The sequence below is a fragment of the Artibeus jamaicensis genome, unplaced genomic scaffold (assembly GCF_021234435.1).
Source record: "Artibeus jamaicensis isolate MK-2021 breed Jamaican fruit bat unplaced genomic scaffold, CSHL_Jam_final scaffold_11, whole genome shotgun sequence".
Taxonomy (NCBI): domain Eukaryota; kingdom Metazoa; phylum Chordata; class Mammalia; order Chiroptera; family Phyllostomidae; genus Artibeus; species Artibeus jamaicensis.
Genome location: NW_026522027.1, coordinates 1,139,978 through 1,166,948, shown reverse-complemented (window position 1 = coordinate 1,166,948; position 26,971 = coordinate 1,139,978). Strand labels below are relative to the sequence as shown.

The 26,971-nt window shown below is 41.3% G+C and overlaps 1 protein-coding gene across 1 annotated transcript; it reads left to right on the top strand.

Moving 5' to 3' along the window:
* Positions 1–2,994: 2,994 nt before the first annotated feature.
* LOC128625918 (carcinoembryonic antigen-related cell adhesion molecule 21-like) lies at positions 2,995–26,706 on the top strand. The gene is made up of 4 exons (XM_053655738.1): positions 2,995–3,058; positions 3,932–4,285; positions 6,981–7,098; positions 26,565–26,706. Exons 1-4 carry the CDS (start codon positions 2,995–2,997, stop codon positions 26,704–26,706), a joined length of 678 nt encoding a protein of 225 aa, XP_053511713.1.
* Positions 26,707–26,971: the final 265 nt, after the last annotated feature.

Sequence of the window (26,971 nt, the reverse complement as noted above, 5' to 3'; positions counted from 1 at the left end):
CAGTGGGGGTTGGGCTGAATTTCATTCTTCTAGAGTCACAGCCCTTCACAGTTCCACCTTCTAGGTTATGTCTTATCACCCAAGACCTGTGCTTTTTTTGTTCTCACAGATAGCTGACCACACAGAAACTCTGAATCCTCAACCCCTGATATAGTTACTCCCAGGAATGGAAAGAGCACACTCTGACCTTACAGGAATCTGGGATGACTTATCATTCCCACAATTCCTGATCTGGGGACACCTGCCTTTTTTTTTTTTTTCTAAAGTCATCTGTGTAGGTCATGATGCCCTGGGGAACAAGGGAAACTTCCTGTGAAGAATGGGAGAGAAGACCCCAGAATCTGGCTGTTTCCATTTCAGAGGGGCTGCAGGTTCTACAAGAATCTCTCTTCTCCTAACAAAAGAACTCACGACCTCCAGTCGAGTATTCATTCAGGTGAAGATACTCCTGCCCTTGTGCCCTGTGGCAGACAGGGACACAGAAATGACTTGTATGCAACATCCTAATGTAGTTATGGCAGACACACAGGATATATTTTGAATGAACCCTGCATGCTAGCTCCCTCTTCCAACAACCTCAGGAGAACCTTCACTAGGCTCTTCATTTTGATACTTGAAAGCAGCAAGTGCTGTCTGACTCAGCACATGCCCCTGATAGGACAGTTCTCCTGACACTGTACTCATAATATTCTGGACAATGTCTGCCTTTTCACTGGGTTTACGCTGTACTGGTCAGCAACCTTGTGTAGCATTTGACATTGGCCGCAGGTCTAATTCTGTCCTCTATGCAGAAAAATTGAGACACACAGGAAATAGATACAAGAACTGGGCTTTGACCAAGATTAAAAAGTAGTCTGATTTCATCCATTGTTTTCACAGGCCTTTATCCAGTCCTCTCTCCTGGCTGCTCTGTCTCACATGCTTCTTGTAGACTGTTAACAAAAACGGGCTGGAAGTAACCCTGAGAAGCTCAGGGGGCCACATGGCAGGCCTGATGATCCTCACAAAATATTCTGGTCAGAAATTTTTAACTTGACAGGTTGTCACAACCCAGGCTATATCTTCCTTAAAAAGTTCAGTCTTTAATTTAAGTGAACACTGACCTACTTTTGTGCATATTGGGTAACAAAACTTGGACACATCAAATGATTTTCTTGGCTGAAGCATTCACGTCACAGAGTCTGGAACAAGTGTGTGAGACCACAGCATCCTTTATGTTACTTGGTCCCCTGTGCAACTTGTCTGTGTCCTGTAGATGCTAATTATCCTCTACTGAGCATATAAAATAGATGTTTTTCCATTTTGCTTTTTTCCCCCAATTCTGGAGATTTCTCTGCTATGTTTTCTTTCACCTCCTCTTGGATTTTTCCAAAGTTTATCATTTTCTACTTTGATAATAATGTATGAAATGAGCTGAAAAACTGCTTTTGTTTAAAGCATTTGAGTCCTTTCTGCGGGGCATATGGGGTCACTTTGGCTTAGATAAACTCATTACATTGCTGTGCAAGTCTTGAGTGTTTTTTACCTTGACAGAGCCTAGGAGCACCTCTTCTCTCAGGGGTTTCTGTGTTGTTCTCTACTCCGTGCCTAATATTATCCATAGGCAAGTCTGGTGACCGCAAGGTATCTTCCCAGGGATAACTCAGAGGTTTTCCCAACAGTGAGTAGTGGACGAACACATCCAAAAAAAAAAAAAAAACAAGACTTGGACAGGAATGCTCTACCTGAAACTGTTTCTTGAAAACCAGGCAACCCAGAGGAATCCAACCTTTTACCACAGTCCCTTCTTCCTTGAACACACAGGACATCTCCCACTTTACACCTAAAGCTGCATGTCCTACTGAGAATTCTGGTTGAGTTTTTACCTCTGGATGCAGGAGACAGTCTGGTGACAACGTGAGATAGAAGGGTCCTCTCTTCAATTATCACCAAGCTTGACTACTTCTCATCAGGAGTGTTATTTTTGTTACCTTCCTGTGGGAAAAATTAAAACCAGAGAGCTTTTGAGAACACGGGGAAGACCTGGGGCCGAGCTGGGTTTCTGTGTCATAAAAAAATAATCCCCTTTTTTGATGATATCTGGGGCTCTGTGTCTGGTGATGACAGATGCAAGCTAAAGACACAACAGAGGCAGATGCTGGAATTAGTGAGACACCTGTGCCCCAATCAGCCTCGGGATTCCAAGTGAGCACCACAGGCTATTGAGATCAACCTCCCCCTTAGAGCCTGTCAGATACATGGTCTCTGGCCCACTGCACCCAGTCAGAATCTGCAATTTAACAGAATTTGGACTCTTCCCCTGTGCAGAAGAGAGCAGAAGAGTTGCTTCTACTTTCACAAGAAGGTTTCTCATTCTGAATAGGCACCTGTCTTAGCTAGACAGCTGTTTAAACTGAATTTTTAAGATGTCCCCTGGGCTTTGCAATGTTAGAATGTTACACAGGTGATCTGATACACAGCAGAAATTGCTTCCTTGTGACAGGTTTCTCTGACTTAGCTCAAGAACTACTGCTCTGAAGGAACACTCAAATGTGAGAGGCGGGGAGGCTGTGTGAGAAAGACTACTGGCTACCTGACAGGAAGCTGTGGAGAAATCCTTGACTGCAGAAACCACAAGCTTGTGCTTTTCTAAATATGGTATGAAATTGGGTGTATGTGCATGTGTCTTTATGCATGCATGCATGCCTGTGTTTGCATGTGTTTTGATGTGGTGTTGAGGGGCCTCATGGTTTCCCAGGGAACCAAATTATAGAAGTGGCAGTACTGTTTAGAAAGGCCAAGGGTGGCAAAAACTAGAACAGGGAGTGCGATGGTCATGTGCATATTCCCTGCCCCCATCCCACATGACAAGAAGTGTTAACTTGTCCCAGAATAAAGCTAGCCCACAGGTAGGACACAGCGCAGTTTGTACCATTCTTGTCAGAGTTGCCTTTGAGCCTCAACAAACCTCAAGCTTCTCTCTAAGAGGCAGCTACAGAGCAGAGGACATAAAACATGGGGTCCCTTTCAGTATCTACCCACAGAGGACTTGCCCACTGGCAAGGGCTCATGTTGGCCGGTAAGTCGGAGACAATTCCTTGGGGTAGATGAAGGATTTGACACTGAGACTTGGTGGGATCTGCTGAAGAGACCATTTATCTGAGAGAGATGGGAAGGCTTCTGTTTGGACCGGATGGTGAAGGAGAAAGGAGCATAGTAGGATGGGGAAGAGGGCTCTACAAGAGGAAAATCTTGTAATCGAGAAATGATGACATACAGAATACCCTCAATTGCTTTTTTATTTCTGGTTATTCATCATTAAGTATTGAATTATAAATACTAATACTAATAATAATTATTAATGTCAGGAGCCAGAAGGAAAAAATTAACCAGGGGTTCTAGGCATTGTTTTTATTAAAAACTTCAAAAATAGGCAAATACACCCCATGATTTACCTTGGGACTCTGGGAAAACTCATTCATTCAACCACATGTATTTCCAGGCTGTTGCAGTCACTGGAGGTACTAGATCAGAGCAGCCTGCTCTCAGAAAATCCAAGTTCTATGAAGGATAAAGAGACATGGAAAGATGTAGATGTGAAGTCGGGTACCCACAAGAGGCATGAAAAATAGAGCAGGACAGGTCAGAAAGTGAAGGTAGAGAATCTTTAGAGAAGGTAGTCAGCAAACATGTCTTTTGAAAGCTGCCCCTGAATTTTAGAAGGGATCTAAGAACAGTGATGAGGTTGCCAAGCAAAACACCTGAAGAGTAGTGTTTAAATCAGAAAAAATAACAGTTTCAGAGGTGTTGAAGTAATAGGGGCCATGCTGTTGAACTTGACCATAGGCAACACATACCTCTAGACAAAAGCTGAGAGGTGAATAGACATCCTGAGGATTCAGGTACTAATACATAAATAAAAATATTGATCCATTTGTTTCTTTTTTTCTAGGCTTACTCTTAACCATCTGGAGCCTGCCCACCACAGAACAACTCAATATTGTGTCGACCTTTAGTGCCAAAGGGGAGGATGTAGTTCTGCATATCTCCAGTAAGCCTCAGGAGGCTGTAGCTTTTGTTTGGTACAAGGGGGAAGGTGTGGATAGGAATAATGTAATCGCATTTTTTATTCCGACATCAAGTTTCTATTTAAGTGGTCCTCAAAATAACAAACGGCAGATAATAACTGAAGATGGATCCTTGCTGTTGAAGCAGGTCACCATGATGGACGCAGGAATGTACACCATAGTGGCCCACTTTCCAGATTCAGAAACAGAAATAGGATTTGGGCAACTTGATGTATATGGTGAGTGATTGCTCTCCGATGACTGGGGGTTGGGTGGGGTGCCCCCTACTTCACACACAGGGCTGACAGCCCTGAACACTACCTCCATTCCACTCTGCATTTTGTTTCAGGTTCAGTTTTGACATTTAATGCAGGATACAGAAAGTGTAGACAAACTTCTTAAGACCTCAGTTCTTTTCCCAACTTGAAGCCCTGCAGACAGTCACTGCAGACAGAAGAGTCAGTCTGATGAGAGTAACTCAGCAGAGGGAGACCAATATCAGATCAGGCCCCTGAGAATGTTCCTATGAACTTGACCTGAGGCTGATCCTGCTATAGTAGGTCAGAGCATGATCTTCTGAGAAACCTCCTGATATTCATACAGAGCTCAGCTCAGAAACTTCTCCCCAGAGCCCTGTGCCAGGTTACTTGACTCCAGAAATACAAGGCAGCCTGTGCCAGGTTGAGTTTGGCATCCTGAAAGGGGCTGAGTGTGTAATGCTTTAATGGTTGCCTGAGTCACAAGGCTCCTGAGCCTGTCACCAATCCTGGCTCAGGCCCAAGAGTCACATCTTGGCAGAAATGGAGTTTGGTATCACCTGAGTCTGTGTGTGGAGAGCATAGTTAGACAATGTCTGTGGATATAGTTGACTGTCCTGACAGACTTAAGAAGGTTGAGAAAAAGGTCAGCATATCCAGGAAAAAACTGAGAATAAAAGATGCCCCTGGAAGGTCCTCATTTACCAGGGATCGGCCCAGACCAATAAGAGAACTGGGAGTTGATCAATAAAAGATGCTTCCTTTGAGCAGCTCTTCTTTTTCAAGATGTAGGTCAGATACTGACAGTATTTTATAGTTAACACAGTGACAACCTTCTTCACTGAGAACAAACTGAGAAACAGGGAGATACAGTCACTACAGCAGAGTCACACAGAATATGAGCAGGTGATCAGAGTAATTCTTGGTCTGTCTGTATCCATAGACTTAATTTCTCTACCTTAAGGACCATAGAAGAGGGTTTTTGGATTCTAAACCAAAGAAACTGGTTCAGAAACTTTTTTTGTATTAAATGTCCTCAGCTCATTGGCATACAATTTGGTCTGTGGAGTGACAAAATGGAGACATAGTGTATTTTTACTCTAGAACCAAACTACCTGCAGTAACAATCAGAATCACTGTATAGATTACAGATTACCCAGGAATCCCCCTCACAGGGCTTATTTACACCTCCCCACACTGAATATGACATCACTTATTTGTGTTTTTTTTTTTTTTGGTGCAGTCTCTCCTGGCAGATGTAAATGAAAGAACTTTGTCTTCTCACTCCCCACTTTACCTCTGAAACCAGCTCAGGGACACATAAGTAACTAACACCGAGTTACTGTTGATGAATTAGGAAGAAATTAGAGAGGAATGAGTAAGTGAGTGAGTGAATGATTCAAAATCTCTTCTGAGCCTGGAACCTGGATACAAAGTCCTTTAAATTCTGGCCCTGAGGTACAGATTTTCTGTGCCTCCAGGAACTATAGCTATCATCTAGTTTATTTTTTCTCAGAAAATAGTGTTTCTTGCCATTAGTCTTAGGCCCTGGGGTATGAATTATCATTTTCACACGCAGAATAATTTTAAGGTTTTCCTACATTTCTATCTCATAGCCACCTAACACAAATTGCCCCAAGGTCCAGAATTTCAGCAAGTCTATGCTCCACGCTTGCTATATGACACTGATTTTGCATTTGCACAAGTCCCCATCTGCTCTCCGGGGAGAGAGTATGACTTGAACGGTCAGAGCACATGATTGCATTGCCATTGTTAGCTCCCTTGCTTCTGGCTTTTCTGTTGTTTCATTCAAACCCCAGTCTCTAGCATGTATTGGGAAATGATGCTCCATAGAAACACACTTCAGCTGGGTTGTAGATGTCTTTGCAGCTTCGAGGATAGCCTTCTGGTCTACCACAAGGTCAAGTAGTATGGAGAATATTGAGTTAGCTCTGGGCTTTTATGTATGGTGTTCATTATATGAATAGTTTTCTTTTATTTCTAAGTCAATGTCCTTTGTTAAAACCTTAACTACTTCTCTCTAGAGATTCATTATACCATGATATTGATTCAGCTGTCAAGGAAATAAAATCGTGTTCAGAGTGAGAATTTTTTAGATAGAAATCCTAAAGGTGTATAGACATGAAAACTGGATTGTGTCATCCTTGCTGCCTAATAATTTTTTAAAGAAAAGCTGAATGCTTTTACACTTGCTGTATACTTCCCTTGGCCCCAGAGATGGACAAAGGTGGTAAGCTTGCCTTCTCCTAAGTATATGAATGTTCACATAAGGAGTGAATCCTGATGTTTTGTGAAGTTAAAAAAAAGTTCTAGGAAAGGATCAATAAAGCTCATGAGAGAAACATTGTACCTGATAATGAGGTTATGAGCCATATGCACTGGGAAGGGGATTTATGTGCTGCTACTACAGAGAGGAGTGAGGGAGTAGGTATAGAATCCCCCTGAGGTAATATGGGCTCAGAGAGGAGGTGAAGCTTTCACTTTACATAATGTCACCTGAGCTTAGACAATTTTTTTCTGCAAATGTCAGGACCATACTCCAGTGACATTTACTTAGCTCCCTGTGGATTGTGAGTAGTGGAGATCTCTGAGGAAACAGCATGGCTCCATGTCTCAAGCATATTCTCAAAGATTCACATTCTCTGTTTCTCTGCAGAGCCTCTGAAAGTGCCTGTCCTCCTAGTTAGCAGCTATGAACTCAGAGAGAATGAAGATGATGTTGTATTGACCTGCTACACAAACGCACCCATTGTCCAGTGGCTGTTCAATGACAGGTATATAAAGTTCACAGACAGAACAAAGCTGACTGCAGATGGCAGAAGAATCACCATAAACCCAGTCAAGAGAGAAGATGCAGGAGAGTATAAGTGCAAAGCATCAAACCCTCTCATGTGGGTTGAAAGTCAGTCCCTTCAACTGCATGTGCTATATTAGGGACCCTCATTTCTTCATCTGTGTAATTGAACTCTAAATTAAATTTATTTGCATTATTATACTATATGTCTCTGCAGATGAATAGTTATTAAGAGGTTTACATTAAGGCAATAAGGATGAAAAAATGTAAGCTGATATTGTCATTGTTGTTGGTTTAAGGTCACATTTCAAACCCACACCTGCCTTGGTTTGGTCTCATTTGTCCCATGTCCACAGTGAAGTTAACTTTGTGTCCCTCAGAGAATAAGCAGTGGTCCTATGATAAGCAATGGGAGCAGGTGATCAACTCACAGAATATGAGCTCTGTCACTTCTCCATGTAAACAGGAAGAGGCACCTGGTCACAGTTGCAGACAATGGGAATGAAAAAGAGGACACCCATGTGGGAAGCAACACTGATCCTAACTTTCTCTTAGAAATATTTTAAAAGATTTCTCAAGTGTCCAGTACTGTTATTTATATGACAATAACTCTATTTGTGAATGGGTAAAAAAAACATGGTATGTTTATACAATGGAATACTATGAAGCAGAAAGAAAGATGGAGCTCCTACCTTTGCAACAGCATGGATGGAACTGGAGAACATTATGCTAAGTGAAATAAGCCAGGCAGTAAAAGACATACTATATGATCTAACCTTCAAGTGGCACCTAATCAACAAAAGAAACAAGCAAGCAAAATATAAACAAAGACATTTAAATTAAAATCAAACTGACAGTAACAAGAATGAAGTCAGGAGGGGATAATGAGAGGAAGAGAACAGGGCTTTCAGGAAGAATTATAAAGGACACATGGACAAATCCAAGAGGGCACAGGATGAGCAGAGGGAGGTGGGGATGGCTGGGGTGGTGCGGGGGGGAAGTTTTTTTTGGGGGAAGCAGACAACTGTGCTTGAGCAACAATGAAAAAACACAACAAGAAGCAGAACTATTTGAATAAGTTTAGTACATTTCAGTTCTTTTTGCTAATAAGATGTAATTGGAGACTTTGGTATAAAGCCAGAACTTTAGCTTAAATTTCCTAGTTCAGACGAATGCCCATGGAATTAGGAATGAACCCATAGTTTATGAAGCTAAGTTTGATCTCTTGGTCCTTTAGTACCTTCTGGAGAAGAGTACAAGACTCAAAGCTAGAGAGACTGTAGGTGTAGTGTGAGGAACAAGCTTTTTCACCTCAAGTGCACAAAACTCCCATCATATGTTTTATAAGAAAAAATCTTCATCAGAGCAAACCAAGGGGTAAAAGTCAGTTCCTCTGCACTTAGGTTACTAACCAAGTCAAACCATGTGACTCCAGCTAATTGGTTGGATCAAGTACACATTTCTTCCTTAGGAATAACGTTTGATGAGAAGGAATGTTACTGTAGAGAAAAATATGAAAATACTTCATATTTTTGACTAAGAATATTTCCACTAAGAATAATGTCTTAGTGGAAATCTCCCAAAGCACAGCCTTCTGGGAGATCATATTCTGGCTCTGTTCAGGGGCCCTCAGTTTTTTTGCACCTGTTTATAAATAGCTGGTTACTTGCATCTCTTCATAAATTGCAATAGCTGATGGAGATGAAAACTGGGTCTTGGCTGAAAGAGATATAGTTGCCTTTCCCTCCACTGTCCAGAAAGCAGTTTTGTTATGATCCAGAGGCCTTCATGTTCCTCAGAGTCTCTGACCTTTACACAGTTTCTTCTTGACTGCATGACTCTTCCCTCCATACTTTTAGATCATTTTCTTCAGAAATAGAATTGCAATTTGTGACTATAGATCCCTTTATTGCCCATTGGAATTGCACATTGAGTTTCCTTAAAATCTCCTTGCCAGCGTTATGACTCACAGTGTATCTGTCACAAGGACATGTGCCCATGACTTTACATTTAATCCTCCTGTTGTCTGTGTCTCATCTCTCTGGGAGGGCAAATGCCACACTTGTGTAAGGACCTTTAACAGCATGTGGTAGAAAGACATACTGAGAAGATTTCATGAAATGCTCTACTTTACATTTCTTTCTTGTTAAGGCAAAAAGCAAACAGAGGTGACTTTGAGTCTTTCTCTTGTTCTTAAAATATTCTCAGCCTTGTCTTTCAAGGGTGTTGCATTCTGCCTCACTATACTAACACATGGTCTTCAATAAAGTCTCTCTTGCCCCTTTAAACTTCTGTGATGCATCTTTCCCTCTGACATCACCTACTTGTAATTAGCAGATCTTTTCATCTCTCTTACAGTGCCCATCATTTCCTTGTTTCCAAATCTTTCAATTTTAAAAACTCTGGCTGCAATTTTCCAAGTAACTGTTTCCAATTGTCCTCCCTTTCTTCTGTATTGGTGTCCACAGTCAAAGACTACCTGACTTCTCAGATTTCTCTTAAGATGTGTTTTTGTTGAAGTGGCCTTTATCTTAGAATCTGATAGAAAAGGCAGATGAGAACCTCTGCACCTCTGAAGTGGCCTACTCATCAGCAGTGTTTGCATTGTACATACATTTTCACTCACATTCAAGAAATAGCATACAGATGTTTGAAAACTATTCTGTCATGAGCCCTAGAAAGTCTAGTAAACAAGCGTGTCCCTGTGACATCAGCCCTCACAGGCCTGCACTGGGAGACTCTATTTTGTGTCTCCTGTGACCTGGAACTCAGGGCACAAATCAGTGTCTTTTTCTTTGATTTCTCTGTTATGTGTACAAAGTCCACACCTCTACCTTTAGTGTCTACAATCAGAACTTGATAAATGGGAAATACCTCTTTTCTGGTCTACTTTATAATCCTACCTGGGTCCTCTGAGACATTTGACAGAATCCTCTGGTCAGAGGTGGACTGTGGGTAGGCAGAGGTGTGCATACAGGGGAGTCAAAAAGAAATAGGGTCTGCTCAGAGCCCTGATGGGAAAGTACAAAGCATATGTGTTTTAAATATTAGGAATTTTATGGATTAAAGAAGACATAAGAAGGTGATGGAGGAGGGTTTTGTTAAGGAAGCTAAGAATGGGTCTGAGGCATATAAGTAATGGGCTGACCTAAGTGACAAAGGAGGGGCCACTGGAGCTCTTGTGGTTAAGAGAGAGGAGCCATTCTCCCAGACAAGAATGGGTATGTGGGGAGAGACACGGGGTTGGCAAAAAGGGTAAGGTTTTGAAGACTCAGATTTGTCTACTAAGATTAGTGTAAGAGAAAAAAGCTTCTGTACTAGGCAACAAATGTCATGAAACAGGAGACATGGAATAAGAGTCAAAAGAGAGATGGGATGAGCTTCCTGTTTGGGACTAGGATTCTGAGGAGTGATGAATGTTTGTATAATTGGGAACACCATGAGTACAGAAACTTGAATCAAGGAGGGATTTGAAGGGTGTGGTAGTCAGACTAGCAGAGGGATTGCAATGAAACCTGGCATAGGTGGGGAACACAGGGCCATCTTGAGGATGAGGAAAAGATTGAAGGTCAATGGTATCCAGTTTCTATTCAACCCAGTGGAAACCTATGCAGCAGGCTCTCAAAGTGTGCTTTGAGAACCACCGTCTTCACATGGCCTTGGAGAACGAGAGTAACTAAAACTCAGTGCCATATTATGAAAGATGCCTCAGCTGAGTGAACAAGTTAACCATGTTTTAGGATATTTGTGTGTTAGTAGGTTGACTAGGTGCCTGAAGAGAGGGGAAAAAGTGGCAAAATGATGTGTGCAGTTGGGAGGGAGCATTGAGGGCCAGAATGAACTCGGAGTTGAGATGTTGACTTCTTTCTTGAAAGTGACAGTAAACTTTCTGTGATTCCATGGTGAAAGCTAATTGGCAGGTCCCTCCCTGAAGCAGTAGGTGCTAAAGGTCTGGGCCACCTGCCCTTGTTTAATCCAGATACAGATCTATCACTTCTGCCTGTGATGGATGCCATTCTTCCTACTTGACCTTAACATCCGTGCATACAATAGAACCCAAATCTGAGGAGATCTGGCCACCTTGTCACATTGCAGCCCATATTTAGATAATATTACTCCTGTGGGAGTTAAAAGCCAGTCAGGAGCTATTGCAGTATTGCTTTAGAAAGCATAGCCTTGCCCTGAAGCCTAGAATTCTGAATCTCATTCTCTCATTAGGTCAAACCAGAGGGTTCACAAAGCACCTTTCATTTTTCTAACATTAACTGAATGGAGATAGAAACACAACAACATGTCTTTTACTCAGGAGGGTATGTCCAGCATAGCCCACACTGTGTGGCAGATTCCTGAATGATCACTGATGTGGACGTGATGCTTTGCATAAACTACCCATCTTTGCAGCTTATCTTTTCCCTGGTGTCACTGGTATCACTAATGTCATTGTCTGAAAAGTATCAACATTAGTAGACAAGCACTTCCACCCTTCAGAGCCCATGTTTCTACTGAGGCATTTAGAAAATTTGCCCTTTTGATCATTTCCAGCAAGAAATCCTATAGTTCAACCCATTAAGAATGGCATTAGCTGTAAGTCTGTATGAATTTTGTGACTTGAGCTTGGTGCAAAATTGACTTGGAGGATGAGCATTTGCCCTGCTGGGGAGGTTTAGCTTCATGTGCCCATACTCTGTGCAGTCACTAAGAGCTGCTGCTAGGTTTAGTACTCTGCATTCACCATCCTGAAAATCATACTGACTTTTCAATGAGGAGCCCTGCTTTTACTTGACACTTACTTTTTCTGGTTATCTCCTAGGCATGACCTCAGGTAAGAAAAAGCAGTTTGGCCCTATAGGTATGAACATTTGGCCCTATAGCTGCCATTTGAAATGTGATCGCCAGATGGCAGCACAAATGCAAACTAAACAGGAGGGGCTATGAAGGGATTGGGGGAGTTTTGGGTTTTATCTACACTATTTTTGTCACTGGAAGTGTTGAATGAACAGAACTATTTCACCCTCACCTCTATAAGGCCCTTAAGTCCTTCATGTCTGATGTACTTCAAGATTTAAATTTAACGAAAACTCTGTTAGTGGCTCAAAATGAATAGAATTAAACAGACACAATAAAGTTTACACTAAATATAATTCTTTTAAAAAATAGTGAAAAGATAAGAAGAGAGGTTTGGTATGTAAGTGTGAACATCTGTGTGTGCGCGCATGTGTGTGTGTGTGTGTGTGTGTGTGTGTGTGTGTGATGGAAAGAAAAGCACCTGAATCCTCATCTTTCAAGAAGGAGGGTTTTGTATACATAATGAATGACAGTGAAAAATTAGGGGGGGTTTCTGACCAAGACGAAGGCATAGGCAGCACACTGTGACTCCTCGTACAATAAAAAGGACAACAAAAAACAACCAGAACTGACTGAAAAATCAAACTGTAAGGAAGCCCTACGAACAAGGAGTTAAAGTGGAAAGTTTCATGCAGACCAGTTAGGGGGTGGAGATGGGCAACAGTTTGAGAGGACTCAGGACAAGGCAGTAGCTGGAGGATCTGAGAAGAAGGGGCAGCTGGTGAACCCATTGAGGCAGCAGCTTGCAGACTGGGTGGCCCCAAATTAGTGCACAGATAAGCCATGAGGAACGACTAGGGAACAAGATAAACCTCGCAACCCAGGGCTCCAGAATGGGGAAATAAAGTCTCAAAGCCTCTGTCCGAAAACACCTGTGAGGCTTGAGGCAGCAGGAGGAGAAACTGCCAGCCTCACAGGAGAGTTTGCTGTTGAGACCCACAGGGTCCTCGTGTATGTTCATATACAATCCCACTGACCTGGGAATCAGCACCACAAGGGCCCAATTTCATTGTGGGTAGCAGCAGAAGTGGCTGAAAACTGGCAGAGAGTGAAGCAAGCAGCATTGTTCTCTCTTAGACTCCTCCCCCATGTACACTGTCAGGAGGCAGCCAGGTTAGATGAATCTTCCTGGTGAACATCAAAGGCTCTACCGCTTATAAGTAACAGGGTTATCATAAGAAAAAATGGCCGAAATGAAAGAACAAATCAGAGGTCCAGAAAACAACAACAACAAAAACTAATCGACAAAGAGATGCCCAACCTATCAGGTGCACAGTTCAAAAAACTGGTAATCAGTATGCTCACAGAACTCATTGAGCTCAATGACAAAATGAAGGAACAAATAAAGGCTACGTAAAGTGAAATAAAGCAAAATATACAGGGAACCAACAGTGACAGCAAGATAAATGGGACTCAAATCAATGCTTTGGAGCAGAAGGAAGAAAGAAACATTCAACCAGAACAGAATAAAAAAACAGGAATTCAAAAATATGAGGAGAGGCTTAGGGACCTCCAGAACATTTTCCTGAATCATAGGGGTGCCAGAAGGAGAAAAGGAAAAGCAAGAAACTGAACAATTACCTGAACAAATAATGAAGGAGAACTTCCCTAATCTGGCAAAGGAAATAGACTTTCAGAAAGTCCAGGAAGATCAGAGAGTCCTAAAGAAGTTGGACCCAGTGAGGAACACACCAAGGCATATCATAATTACATTTCCCAACATTAGAAATAGGGATAGAATCCTAGAAGTAGCAAGAGATAAGAAGACAGTTACCTACAAAGGACTTCCCATCAGACTGTCAGATGATTTCTCAAAAGAGACCTTACAGGCAAGAAGGGGCTGGTAAAAAGTATTCCAAGTCATGAAAGGCAAGAACCTACAAGCAAGATTACTCTATCCAGCAAAGCTATTATTTAGAATGGAAGGGCAGATCAAGTGCTTCCCAGATAGGTCAAGTTAAAGAAGTTCATCACCACCCAGCCCATATTATGTCAAATGTTAAAGGGACTTAAAAAGAAAGAGAAGATAAATAATATGAACAGTAAAATAAAAACAAACTCACAGTTATTAATAGCTGAACCTGAAGAAACAATCAAACAAACAAACAAAAAAAACAAAAGCAAACTAAGCAAACAAGTAGAACAGGAACAATATCACAGTAATGGAGATTGCATGGAGGGTTATCAACAGAGAACTGGAAGGGGAATGGAGGGGGAAAAGGTACAGAGAATACTTAGCATAAATGGTAGGTATGAAATAGACAAGGATAGTTTAAGAACAGTATAGGAAATGTAGAAGCCAAAGAACTTATATGTTTGACCCATGGACTTGAACAACAGGGGGTAATGTGTGCAGAGTGGAGAGGAAAAAAGGGAGGAAAATGGGACAACTGTAAATAATAATCAATAAACTACATTTAAAAAAAGAAGGAAAAATTAGTGGGCACCCTCAAAAATATAATGTAGAGGAGACTTCAGTTCTCCCCAGAGTGATTTCTTAGTTTGGCACAGATGTTCTCAGCGTGGCCCAGAGAAGAGAGAGCCTTCCTGTGATCACTTTGAACAGCACACACTGAGATACAGGGATTACCACAGCAATGTCCAGTGTTGTCAGAAATCCAAGAAAAAACATTTAACATGAGGTAGTTGGAAACTGGCTCTGTTCACAGTGTAAGTATCAAACACAAAATGAGTTAATGTTTCAAATTAAGTAGAAGTCAAAATGTACTTAAGGGTTTAGGTGTTCACTCAAAAAGAAATATGTCCTCTCTGGTCCTTAGACACTGGTTAAGATTTGTTTGAGAAAAACCATACGTCTCAGCTCTTGGTTAAAATTATAATTGGTCTGCTTTTTTTATAGAAAAATATTTCTTGTTTTTATTGATAAGTGGACAGATGGGCAAAATCTTTGAAATAAAGATTTAAGAGGAGTCTTATTTACTGTGCATAATTCTCTTCAAATCATACACATAACAGCTTTTAAGCTATAGTCTGTTGTAGAAATTATTTCACTAAATAAACCATAATCACTTCTTTTTAAAAATACATAATTAAATAAATAAATTTTAGCCATGACACAGGTGCAAAAGTGCCAAAAGGATTACTTTAAATCCATTGGAATAAATTGAGTTTATTCATTTATATAGCTAAAAGTTTTATTACTATTTAGAGGACAGTCTTAAGATTTGTATTTGCCTATGGTAATAATTTTTTTACAGAGCTGGAAGATGGGCTGCCCCTTAGGTGAGTGAATGTCTGAGCCACTCTTATTAAAAATCTTTGTGCCCTGGCTGGTGTGACTCAGTGGATTTCGTGCTGGCCTATGAATCAAAGGGCGTCTGGTTTCATTCCCACCCAGGGCACATTCCAGGTTCCTAGTAGTGGGTGTTTGAGGGGCAACCACATATCAATGTGTCTCTCCTCTTTCTCTCTCCCTTCCCCTCTCTCTCTAAAAATGAATAAATAAAATCTTGGAGAAAATCTTTCTTCTCCCATTTATCTCTTGGTTGGTTTAGAATTAGGCAGTACAGGCTGTGATTATATCCTGGTTTTCTTTAAGAAGGCATTGAATATGCTGAGAAGTCTTTTTAAAATCCTGTTAGGAATGGGTCTCCCTCCTGCCACCACCCAGAGAAAGAACTTCTGAGTTGAGCTTGCTCACCTTGTTCACCTGGGTGCACTACTCACATCAGAACCACTGATGTGCTCACATGATGTTGGTTTCAACCCATCTCTGGTAGTTGGGCACTTGGTCTACTAGTAACTCAATTATTGTAGCTGGCTATTTTTTTAAATGGAAAGCTACTTCTCTTTTTTTTTTTTTTTGCCACATTACATTTCTCCAGGGATTAGCCAAAATTTATTTTGATCCCAAAACCTGGCCTTTAACTGCACCAGTAGAGGCAACATGCTGCAGTTCAGAGAACACACACTTTGTGTTCTGGCAGATGTCCTCAAATTCTGTCATTGAAGCTCCACTCTGTGAAATTAGATAAGCAAGAAAAGCTTCCTGATCCTCTTGAACTGACATGTTACTCAGGGCACTGTAACTGAGGGGCCTCAGTTCAAAAGAAAACCAAGAGCGAATCAAGTGCTGGGCTAAGATTGGTTTCCCTGTTGTTCACTGAGGCTGAAGCTTATTGTTCTAAAAACATTTAAAATTGCACTGGAATTCAATATTCTATTAGTTTTAGGTGTACAGTGTAATTGTGAGACATTGATAAGACTTATGAACTGTTCTTCTGACTTGTCTAGGGTCAAACCTGCCAGCACACACAGTTATTGAAGTATTACTGCCTGTACATGCCATGCTGTACAGTGCATTCCTGTGACTATTTTATTACCCAAGAGTTTCTCTTTTTAATGTCTCACCTCTATTGGCATCAATGTCCCGGTCCCCAATGGCTACTGGATAACACTCACATGTCCTGCCCAGGAGTGCAGAGAGTCTGGGTGTACCCCTAGTGAACTCAGGTATGCCCTCCCCAGCCCTACAATCATTGGCTGCCCCACTCCTAGATGTCCTTTTCTCTGCCCACCTCCCCAACCCCAAGAACCACATCTAACTCCAATGTCAGGCTCTAGCTCATGCTGCTCCCATAGCCAGAACTGATTTTTTCTTCTTCAGGGTTCAAATTTTACGTTTGCCAGGTTGAAACTTACTTATCACATCTGGTTTACCACATGCCAGGGATTCAAACCCAAATGACACTGAGTCTCTGCCCCTCAGGAAGTTAGGATCTACTCAAGAGAAATAGGCATACTGTAAATCAGTAACTTTGGAAACTATGGGGTTTATGGACTCAGACTAGAACACAGCTAATTTTTTGTTTCCCCATCCCCCTCACTTGCTGTGTGTGTGGTCCTTTATCCAATTAGCCCTCATCCAAAAGTGTAAATATTAGTAGTAAAAATTGTTAGGGGTATTTGAAAGAGTAAGATCAAGTTTATAGGAGCTTAGCACAGTGTCTGGAATGTATGAAAAAATGTAGGAACTTAAAAAAAAGAAGGCACATAAAAAACAAGCATGAAATATGAAATATGAAGAAAAGTTTAATTTTCTGTGTCTCAGTAGTTCTTTTTTTAAAAAAATATACCATTCACACTTGGAGGAGCCAACACAGCCTCAAGTACTCAGATGTCAGCTGCTCATGTTTCACATGTGGTGGGGGAGCCTAGTGGTCTTGTTATTTCCAGCTGATGTACCTGGAATCAGGGTTGATTCCCAGCTCTCTGCTCACCCTCATTTCTAGTTCATTTCCTTCCTAAGCCTGGAGACATTCTTGGTAACTGCGTCCCACACAAGGCTGCTGAGAAAAGCATAGCTTTGCTGGGTGGTGGCCCTGTTCTCTCGAAGAGCTCCACATGGGTGTGGGGAGCACGTCCTTATAAAAAACTTACTACATTTTTACCTGACATTTTATTTAAAAAACTCATGAGAAAAGAAACAATAATCTCACATTAAGTATTAGTTTCACTAAATGCTTTCACAACACAAGAACTGCCTTTATACACAAGATCCCCTGATCAAGGGAAGATTCATCAAGAGGTACTAACATGAGCACCTCTTGATGTCAGCTGTGGCAGGGCTCTGAAAAATCCCTTCTTCAGCTAGATTTCCATATTGAGAGTTTTGATGAACAATGTTTTATAGCGAACATGAATGAGAAGAGATGCAGAGGATCACCTGGGAAGCGGTTTTCCACACAGCCTACCATGTGCAGCTGCACACTCCTTAGCTCCCTTACAGCCAAGAGGGCATCTGGTGCATGTGCATCTAATAGTTGCAGAAGGACCAGTGTACAGCTACCACACAGCAGGCTTTTAAGGGGCAGGCAGCATATGTCACAGGGACACCGGGATAAATCTCTGCCTTCTATCTGTGGCCACTGAAGGAAGACATTTGATCTGGCAGGAATGGGAGTAGTGGATTCTGTTGTTGGTGCCACTGTCATCGCTGATGTCATTGTCTGAGAGCATCAACATTGGCAGTCACCCACTTCCACCCTTCAGAGCGCCCGTGTCTTCTAAGGCATTTAGAAAACCTGACTTTTGCTAGTCTCTAGTGGGAACATCTCTGTAGCTCAGCATTAAATACAACATTAACTTTGGGTGTGTAGGTATTTATGACTTGAGATTCTCATGGAAGTCACTTGGGGAATGAACACATACACTTGCCCTACTAGGGAGGACCAGCTCCATGGGCTCAAAATCTGAGCAATAAGTTGGAAGAATACATTGTAGGTTTCATGCTCTGCTTTCACATTCTTGAAATTCTTAAAAATTTTTGAATAGAAGTACCAATGGAATATTTCACAGACATAGAACAAACACTTCAAAAATTTATATGGAACCATAAGCGACCCCGAATAGCAGCTGCACTTTTGAGAAAGAAGAACAAAGTAGGAGGGATCACAGTACCTCATATCAAACTGTATTACAAGGCCACTGTAATCAAAAGAGCCTGGTACTGGCATAAAAACAAGCAGACAGAGCAATGGAACAAACAGAGAGCCCAGAAATCAGCCCAACCCTCTACAGTCAATTAATATTTAACAAAGGGAGCAGTAACATCAAATGGAATAAAGATAGCCTCTTCAAAAAATGGTGCTGGGAGAACTGGACAGCTACGTGCAAAAAAAATGAAACTTGAGCACAGACTTACACCATACACCAAAATAAATTCAAGATGGATAAAAGACTTAAATATAATCTGTGACACCATTAAAGTCCTAGAGAAGAACATTGGCAAGAAAATCTCAGATATTTCACGCAGCAACTTTTTTTTACTGATATTTCCCCTAGAGCAAGTAATATAAAGGAAAGAATAAACAAATGGGATCTCATCAAAAGAAAAAGCTTCTGGGGGGGGTAAAGAAAACAGTATTAAATTAAAAAGACAACCAATTGTATGGGAAAACATATTTGCCAATGATACCTCAGACAAAGGTATAATCTCCAAAATATACAAAGAACTTACATGACCACACTCTAAGAAGACATCTAACCCAATTAAAAAATGGGAAAAGGACTTGAACAGACACTTCTCCAAGGAGGAAATCCAGAGATACATGAAGAGATGCTCAATAATGTTAGCTATCAGAGAGATGCATATTAAAACCACAATGAGATACCACTTTACACCAGTCAGGATGGCTGTCATAAACAAAGCAACAAACAACAAATGTTGGAGAGGTTGTGGGGAAAAGGGGTCCTTTGTTCACTGTTGGTGGGATTGCAGACTGGTACAACCATTATGGAAAACAGTATGGAATTTTCTCAGAAAAATAAAAGTCGACCTGCCTTTTGACCCAGCAATTCCACTGCTAGGATTATATCCTAAGAATCCTAAAACATCAATTTCAAAGAACCTATGCACCACAATGTTCATAGCAGCACAATTTACAATAGCCAAGAGTTGGAAGCAATCTAGGTGCCCATCGGTAAATGAATGGATCAAGAAATAGTGGTACATATACAGAATGGAATTCTATGCAGCAGCGATAAAGAAGGAGCTACTACCTTTTGCAACAACATGGATGGAACTGGACAGCATTATGCTGAGTGATATAGGCCAGGTGCTGAAAGACAAATACCATATGATCTCACCTTTAACAGGAAGCTAAACAACAAAACAAACAAGCAAGCAGGGAAAAAAAGACACTGAAATAGAGAACAAGGGGACAGTGACCAGAGGGGAGAGGGAAGGGAAGTTAAGGGGAAAAAAGGGGGAGGGATTTGGAGGAACAAATAGGAAGGACACAGGGACGAGAACTAAGGGGGGTGGAAATGGGAGGGAGGTGGGGAGCAAGGGGCAGGGGAGGCTGGGATGGGAGAAATAGACAAAAAACTGTACTTGAAAAATAACTAAATAAAATTTAAAAAATTTTTTGAATAGAGACATGCATTGTTACTTGATACTTACTTTTCCTGGTTCTTCCCCTAGAAGTGATGCTAGGTTAAAAATTTTTTTGAACTATTGGGACATAAAATTTGTAATGGGACCACCAGAGGGTGGCAACAACACTAGGCATCTTGGAGAAGCCGTGAAAGGATAAAGATAGTTTTGTGGCTTTTTCTACTCTTTTTTAAACCATTAATTTTGTCTAATGAGCAGGACAAATTTCCCACACATCCCTTGCTCATAAAAGGAGGATTCTCCATCTATGATGTACATCAGAGATTCCAGTTTAAGGAACTCACAAAGTTATTTGGTACATGTATGAATAGCATTACATTTACACAAGATCTACACTACATTTTGGTGTTTACAAAATACTGAAGAAACAAAATGGAAATAGGTGTGTGTATACGTTAATGACTATGAAAGAAAGCAACTGAGTCTTCATCTTCTAAGAGGGAAAACCTTGAGTTAAGTATGTCTACAATACTTGAGTAAGCTTAAGTAAGTAACCTCAAAACCTGTTGTTCAGAGATAACTTCAGTTACACTGGGGGTTCTGCCATTTTTGGGAGCAGATATCCTTAGTGTGGCTGAGAGAAGCCAGAACCTTCCTGTGATCACTCTCAAACAGCACACACAGAAACCCAGTGAGTTCTATGGCCAAGTGCAGTGTTGTCTCAAGCACCAGAAAGAATGTCCAACAAAGGGAGCCAGGGACTGGCATTGCTCACAGCACAAATATAAGACACAGAATAATAATTTAATGTTCCCACTATGAGTGCAGTTCAAATCTTTTGGGGTTGTTGTTGCTCACATCAAAAAATGTGTTCTCTGTGCATAAGAAAGTGTTCAGGATTTGAGTTTGGAGTCTTGACAGTGAAGACAAAGTGCAAGATTGAAACACCACAAATGTAGAAGATGAGCTGAGTTAGTTTAGAGATTTATGTCAGGAAGAAAGTTGGAGTGAAGAGTAGTCAAACTAGAAAAAAGGTTGAGATGAAACCTATGGAAGGTAAAGCATAATGGACAGTATGGGGGTAAAAACCCAATTAAGTGCCAGAGTGCTCAGTTTCCAGTTCTGACACAGAAGAAATGTGTGAAGCTGGCTCTCAAAGTGTGGTTTGGTGAAACAGATTCCATAGGGCCTGGGAGTGCTGTAAGATGTCAAATTCAATTCCTGTACAAAGTGTGCATCAGCTGAGTCAACAAGTTAGCCATGTTTAGGCAACTTTTTTGTCAATGAGAAGATATGACTTGAAATCTGGTGAGAGGTAAAGCAGTGATTGACAGAGTGTGTGTATGAGAGACTGTGGGTTAAGGTGGAATAAAGTTGGGGTAGGTGGAGTCTTTTATTTCTTTGCTGACACCTCAAAGTGAGCTTTCTGTAACCCCACAGGTAAGAGCTATGTAACAGGTCACTGTTCTGGTTTGGTTGATGCCAACCATCTCAGCCATCTGTCCTTGTCTAACTCAGGTTGTGTCACTCCCAGCTGTGATGGATGCCGGTCTCCTTACCTGACCTTATTTTGGTGGGGGTGATAGCACCCAGGTCATGATGTGTACTTCTAGCCACCTGGTCACATTACAACCCCCATTCAGACTCTCCATGTTTTCTGAGGCATAGAGCAAGACTGCAACTATGGTTCCAGTTTTGTCAACAGCATGGTGTTGCTGCAAACTGAGGACATCAGCATGTAATTTTCTAAGTAGTTCTCATCAGAGGCTTCACAAAATACTTCTTATCCTCCTATCATTCATGAGATAAAGGTACAAGTACAGCAACTTGTTCTTCAGTCTGGAGGATATGACCAGCATGGCCCAGACTATTGGAGCCATAAAAGCCTCATAGAGGTGGCAGATCCCTGAATGGTCACATATGTGGATGTCCCCACAACTTATGCTTTGCTGAAATTGCTCATCACTAGAGCTGACTTTATCACTGGGGGCACTGTCATCACTGATGTCATAGACGTAGTGAATTGACATGAGGATGCACTTGCTTCCAACCTTTGGAGCATGTGAGTTCTACTAAGCCATCTAGATAATGTGATATTGTGTTTATCTTTAGTGGTCCAGTGTTAGATTTTTTGAAAGTGTGCCCGCATCCTGGATGTGGAATATGCCTGGCCTTCATCCTCTATTTTATTAAACTCTAAATACATCTTTTGAACTTTTACAATGAACTTCTGGATGAAGTAGAAGTTTTTAGAAGAGTTGCTTTTTGTCAATAAATTCTCAAATATGTGAGATATTCTATTGTGGAACTAAACAAGTGTAGTAAATAAGCTGATCTTTGTCACATCAGCCATGGGCAGACCTATAAACAAAGGACCCTATATTGCACCTTCCATGATGGGGAGCTAAGGCTAGACATTAATGTTTTGATTCTTTTTCATTTTTACAATTCCACATGCCTGTCCTTAGAGTGTTTGGAATGAAACCCTGGTATGGTTAACTATAACTTTTCTCTGGTTAATTTTGTTCCTGCATATTGTGGACTTTGGATTATTTAGCTCTAATAATTGAAGACAAGCAGAGTTGGTATCAATAAAAAGAGGTATTGTTGATAAGAAGAGGAATTCATAGGGGTGGGTGTTGAAGGATGGGTTATGTATACAGTCAGGATGAGAATGGTAAACCTTAAGATGTTTAAGGTTAAGCATTATATAGGTTCTCGAGGGCATATTGTGCAATAAAGGAGGGATTCAGGTTGTGTTAGGATAAGGCTAAAAAGTGAATGAAGGGCCGACATGACTGCAGAGGAAAGAGCCATGGAGCTGATGGTGTGAAGTGAGGGTTTCTTTTATTCAGAGTTGGATGGGCATGAGGGGTGAGACACAGTGTTGGGAGAGAGGATAATGTCTTGAAGACTCAGATTAGTTCTGTGACAGTGGGACGAGATGAAACATTGGATGTAGAGGTTTATAGAAAATGTGGGACAGAGGTCACTAATATGGGAAAAGAAGGCATGAAAATGAGCATTCTGTGGAGTGCTAGTTGTCTGCAGAGCAATAAAATGTTGTAGGAAGAGGATACACTAAATCCAGAATATGTATGAAGGGATTTTGTGGGTTGGGGTCTGGAAAGTGGAGGGGAAGTCAGACTACAAAAGGGGTTGTGAAAGGAGGCTAATTTAAGTGGGGAATACAGAGCAGCCTTTGTAATGACATCAAATCGGAAGGCTGAAGTGTTCATTCTACTTCTGACCCAGTAGAGAAGTGTGCAGCTGGTTTTCAAAGTGTGTTCTGGGGATGCAGTTATTACATGGCCTGGGAGAGCTGTGAAAAGCCACATTTCACCCTTGTACCTCAAGACCTCACTCAGCTAAATTAACAAGATAGCCAGGCCCCAGGAAGTTTGTGTGTGAAGGACAAAGTCTTACTAGGTGCCTGGAGACAACCAAGGAGGTGGCTGATGGAGTGTGCCTGTGAGGGGTAGGATTGTGGGCCAGGATTAACTGAAAGTGACTAGATCCTTTTCTTCTAGTCAGAGTGGACTGTGTGTGATTCAACACATAAAAGCCATTTGACAGGTCACAGTGCTGGAGTCATTAAGCACAGCCACTTGTTGGTTACTCTGGAGGGTAAGTACAGCATGTTCCAGACTACTGGAGCCATGAAAGTCTCATATATGTAGCAGATTCCTGAATGGTCACAGAAGTAGGTGTCCTCACAGACCAAACTTTGCTTAAACTTCTGACCACTAGAGTTGATGCTGTCACTGGTGTCACTGTCATCACTGATGTCACCGTCTTAGAGCATCAACATCAGCATGTGTGTAATTTTATCTTTCAGAGCACATGTCTAAACAATTTAAAAAAAACTTGTCATTTAGCACATCTTTATCAGGAAGGCCTCTAGTTTTCACCATTAAGGATGACATTAATTGTAGCTCTGTAGGCTTTTTATGATGAGTTTGAGGTGGACCTTAACTTGGTGGTTGAACACATCCATTTCTATTGCTACAAATGGCCAGCTTCATGGGCTTGCAATCTATGAAGTCACTCAGAATAGCCTGAGGTAGGTTTAATCTCTGCTTTTGTGGCCATAGAATTCTTAATGATTTCGAACACAGAGCCCTGGATTTTCATTTGGTACTTCTTTTTCTGGTCCTGTTTCTTGGGCTGACCCCCGTTTGAAAAAAAAAATTGTTGTATCCTACTGGGGTATGTGATTTGTAACATGACTGCCAGAGAGCAATACCAACACAAGAGAACATGGAGGAGCTTTAAGGTAAGTGGAAGAGCTTTTGGCTTTTTCACACCATTATTTCCATTACTAGTGTCTAATGAGCAGGTCCACACTTCCCCCCACATCTATAGCTCACAGAAGGATGGTTCTCCATCTCTGATGTACTTCAGAGTTTTAAATCCTTAAAAAATGACAGTTACAATAGTTTCTGAAGGCAATAGTATTGCCTTCAATATTGATATCATTAAACAGATACAATAGTTTCTCATTAAAACAGATACACCAGTTTATCATTAAACAGATATAATAGTTTACACTAAATATTCCTCTTTAGAAAAATATCAGAGAAACAGTGGTAAGAATGTGTGTGTGTGTGTGTGTTGGTGATCACAATAAAAGCAGATGAGTCCTCATTTCCAGGAGAGAAGACCTTAAATTAGATAATTTCTAAATTGTTGGGAAATGCTCTGCCTGCTTTCAGGAGTTGTAACTACCCCCCATGGCTAAGGCTGACTGAGCAACATCTGGAATGCCAGCCACAAAAAGACAAAGCTTGTCTCTGGTAGAAAATGCTGCCTCTGCTTCCTCTCCTGTCCCCAGTGCATTGTCAGATACTTAAAGATGTTTACCACTCCTCAGAGGAGGGGCAACCTAAGCCAGACTCCATCACTTGGGAGGTCATCATGGAAGGACTTGGGAGGCTGCAACAAAGAGGGAGCCACGGACCCTTGTCCCCCAGCTATTCTGACATAGCCTGAGTCCCCATGTCCTCTTGGAGAAGTGCTTCCTGGCTCTAATCCACTTAAGCCTGAAAACCTGTGATGGGGGGAGGCGGTCCAGCCCCTTGCCAGGCTAGAGCAGGATCCAGGGTGATCTGGCATAAGAAAGAATTTCTAAAAGTCTTGTGAAGCCTTCTTAGGTAAGATTGCTTTCATTCATATGTTAAGGTTCCGAGTAGGAAATGAGTATGTCTCCCAAAGTTTCTGCAACTACCTTTCCTGACAGACACTAACTCAGACTAAGCCCTCAGATTTCTTTGAAATGTTATCTACTGTTTGATCATTACTGCCTGTATTCCTGTGTATTACAACCCAATAAAAGCCATTGAGGAAGGGGCTCTTGGCCCTTCTCCTCTGAGAGATTGTCCACTTCTCCTCCCCAAGAAATCATGTCATGGTAGTGTTATTTTCATCCATGGGGGACAGGGGCACTTGTGGGCAAAGTTGCACCCACAATAATGTTAATAAAAATACGGAACCTCAAAGAATGTTATTGACAGATAGCTTTGGTTCTATTTGGGGAGCCATGTTTGTTTGGGGCAGACATCTTGAGCGTGGCCCAGACAGGGAAGCCAGAACCTTCCTGTTATCATGTTGAACAGCACAGATAGAGACATAGGGCTTATCACAGTAGAGTCCGGAGGTGTTGCAGATACAAGAAAGGAGGGGCAGAGGAACTGGCTTTGCTCACACTATGAATATCAGACTGAGAATAATAACTTCATGTTCCAGCTACAGTGGGAATTAAAATGTCCTTTAGGTTGCAGGTGATCACATTAAAAATGACCCCTTTGGGCATTACACAGTGATTAAGTTTTGTCTGAGAAAACTAATCATTGTGGCTTTTTGTGCAAATGCCATTAGACAGAAATTGACATGTTTTGGGGTTAGTTTTTTTAAATATAAGAAGCATAGAACTTAAAAATCATAACCCTCAGTTTGTAAACCAGTATAAACACCAGTTTATATATGGTTGGCATTTTTTAGTATAGCATTGCTTATTTAAATTAATTTATTTTACTCATATATTTGGAAGCACATTGAAGTTCGAGCCTCTAGAATGATATTCAAAACTGGACTGCAGATTTGCCTCACAAATGAAACATGCTGCTACTTCCCACAAAATGGACACACTACACTCATTTCAAGGCACAGCCCCTCTGCAGCCTCTGTAGCCACAGTCGAGGACCCAACAGCAACTTGGCCCTGAGAGCTGGGAGAGGCACAGAACACATCTCACAAAACCACTTCCATCTTCCAGAACTGTCGCATTTAATTTGTTTACAGAGATATGTTCAGCATCTAAGTTATCTGTGTGTTTTCAAACAGGTTAAATATCAAATGAATTAAGCCATTTGGAGTATCTATTTTAGTCATTATTAGGGCACCTCTAATATATCATGTGTACAACCAAGGTCTTCATTGTCCAAAATTGTCAACCTAATCCTCTCAGACTCTTTTTCCTTTCAGGGTAAAGGTCAACTTTATTTTTTCTATGCTTGGCTCTAAAATCTTGGCATTATTGGTGATGCCTCTCTTGCTCAGAGGAATATAAACCCAGCAGCACACATGAACAGTTTCCAATATGTAGATAATACCTCAACACTAAGGTCCAAGACAACATTGCTTCTATATGAGGTCATGTAATAGTCACTGCACTCTAAGTGAGGTGAAAGGGTTAAGCCTCCTAATTGCAAGACACTTTTAAATTCTCATTCTATGTTTTATAGAAAAACCTGCATCAGAACAAACTGTGTGGTGAATGTCAGTCGCTCTTCACTTCAGTATCAAATCAGGACAAAGCAAATTGCAGAAGCCCTGTTGAAGGATCAAGAACATTCCTCTTCATTGGACATGACATTTGAACGATGAGAAAAGGTGACTGCATAGAGGTATTAATGCATAGCCTCTTGGGGGAGGAAATCTTGGGTCCGTTCAAGGACTCTCAGCTGTTTTGCCCCTGTGCCTACATTGCTCAGAACTGACACCTCTTTATAAAATTCAGGAACTGATGGAGATGCAAACTTAGACTTGGCTGAAAGAGGTTTAGTTGTGAGTTCCTCCACTGTAAAGAAAGCATTTTTGTTATGCTCCAGTGGGCTAATATTTTCTCAGAGTCAGGAACCCTTACACGGGT

Bases quoted from the DNA above. Each gene is read 5' to 3' on its own strand.
- LOC128625918 (XM_053655738.1), top strand. From the start codon at position 2,995: ATGGGGTCCCTTTCAGTATCTACCCACAGAGGACTTGCCCACTGGCAA. The intron at 3,059-3,931 runs GTAAGTCGGAGA...CTTTTTTTCTAG, and splicing joins GCAAGGGCTCATGTTGGCCG to GCTTACTCTTAACCATCTGG. The intron at 4,286-6,980 runs GTGAGTGATTGC...GTTTCTCTGCAG, and splicing joins TGGGCAACTTGATGTATATG to AGCCTCTGAAAGTGCCTGTC.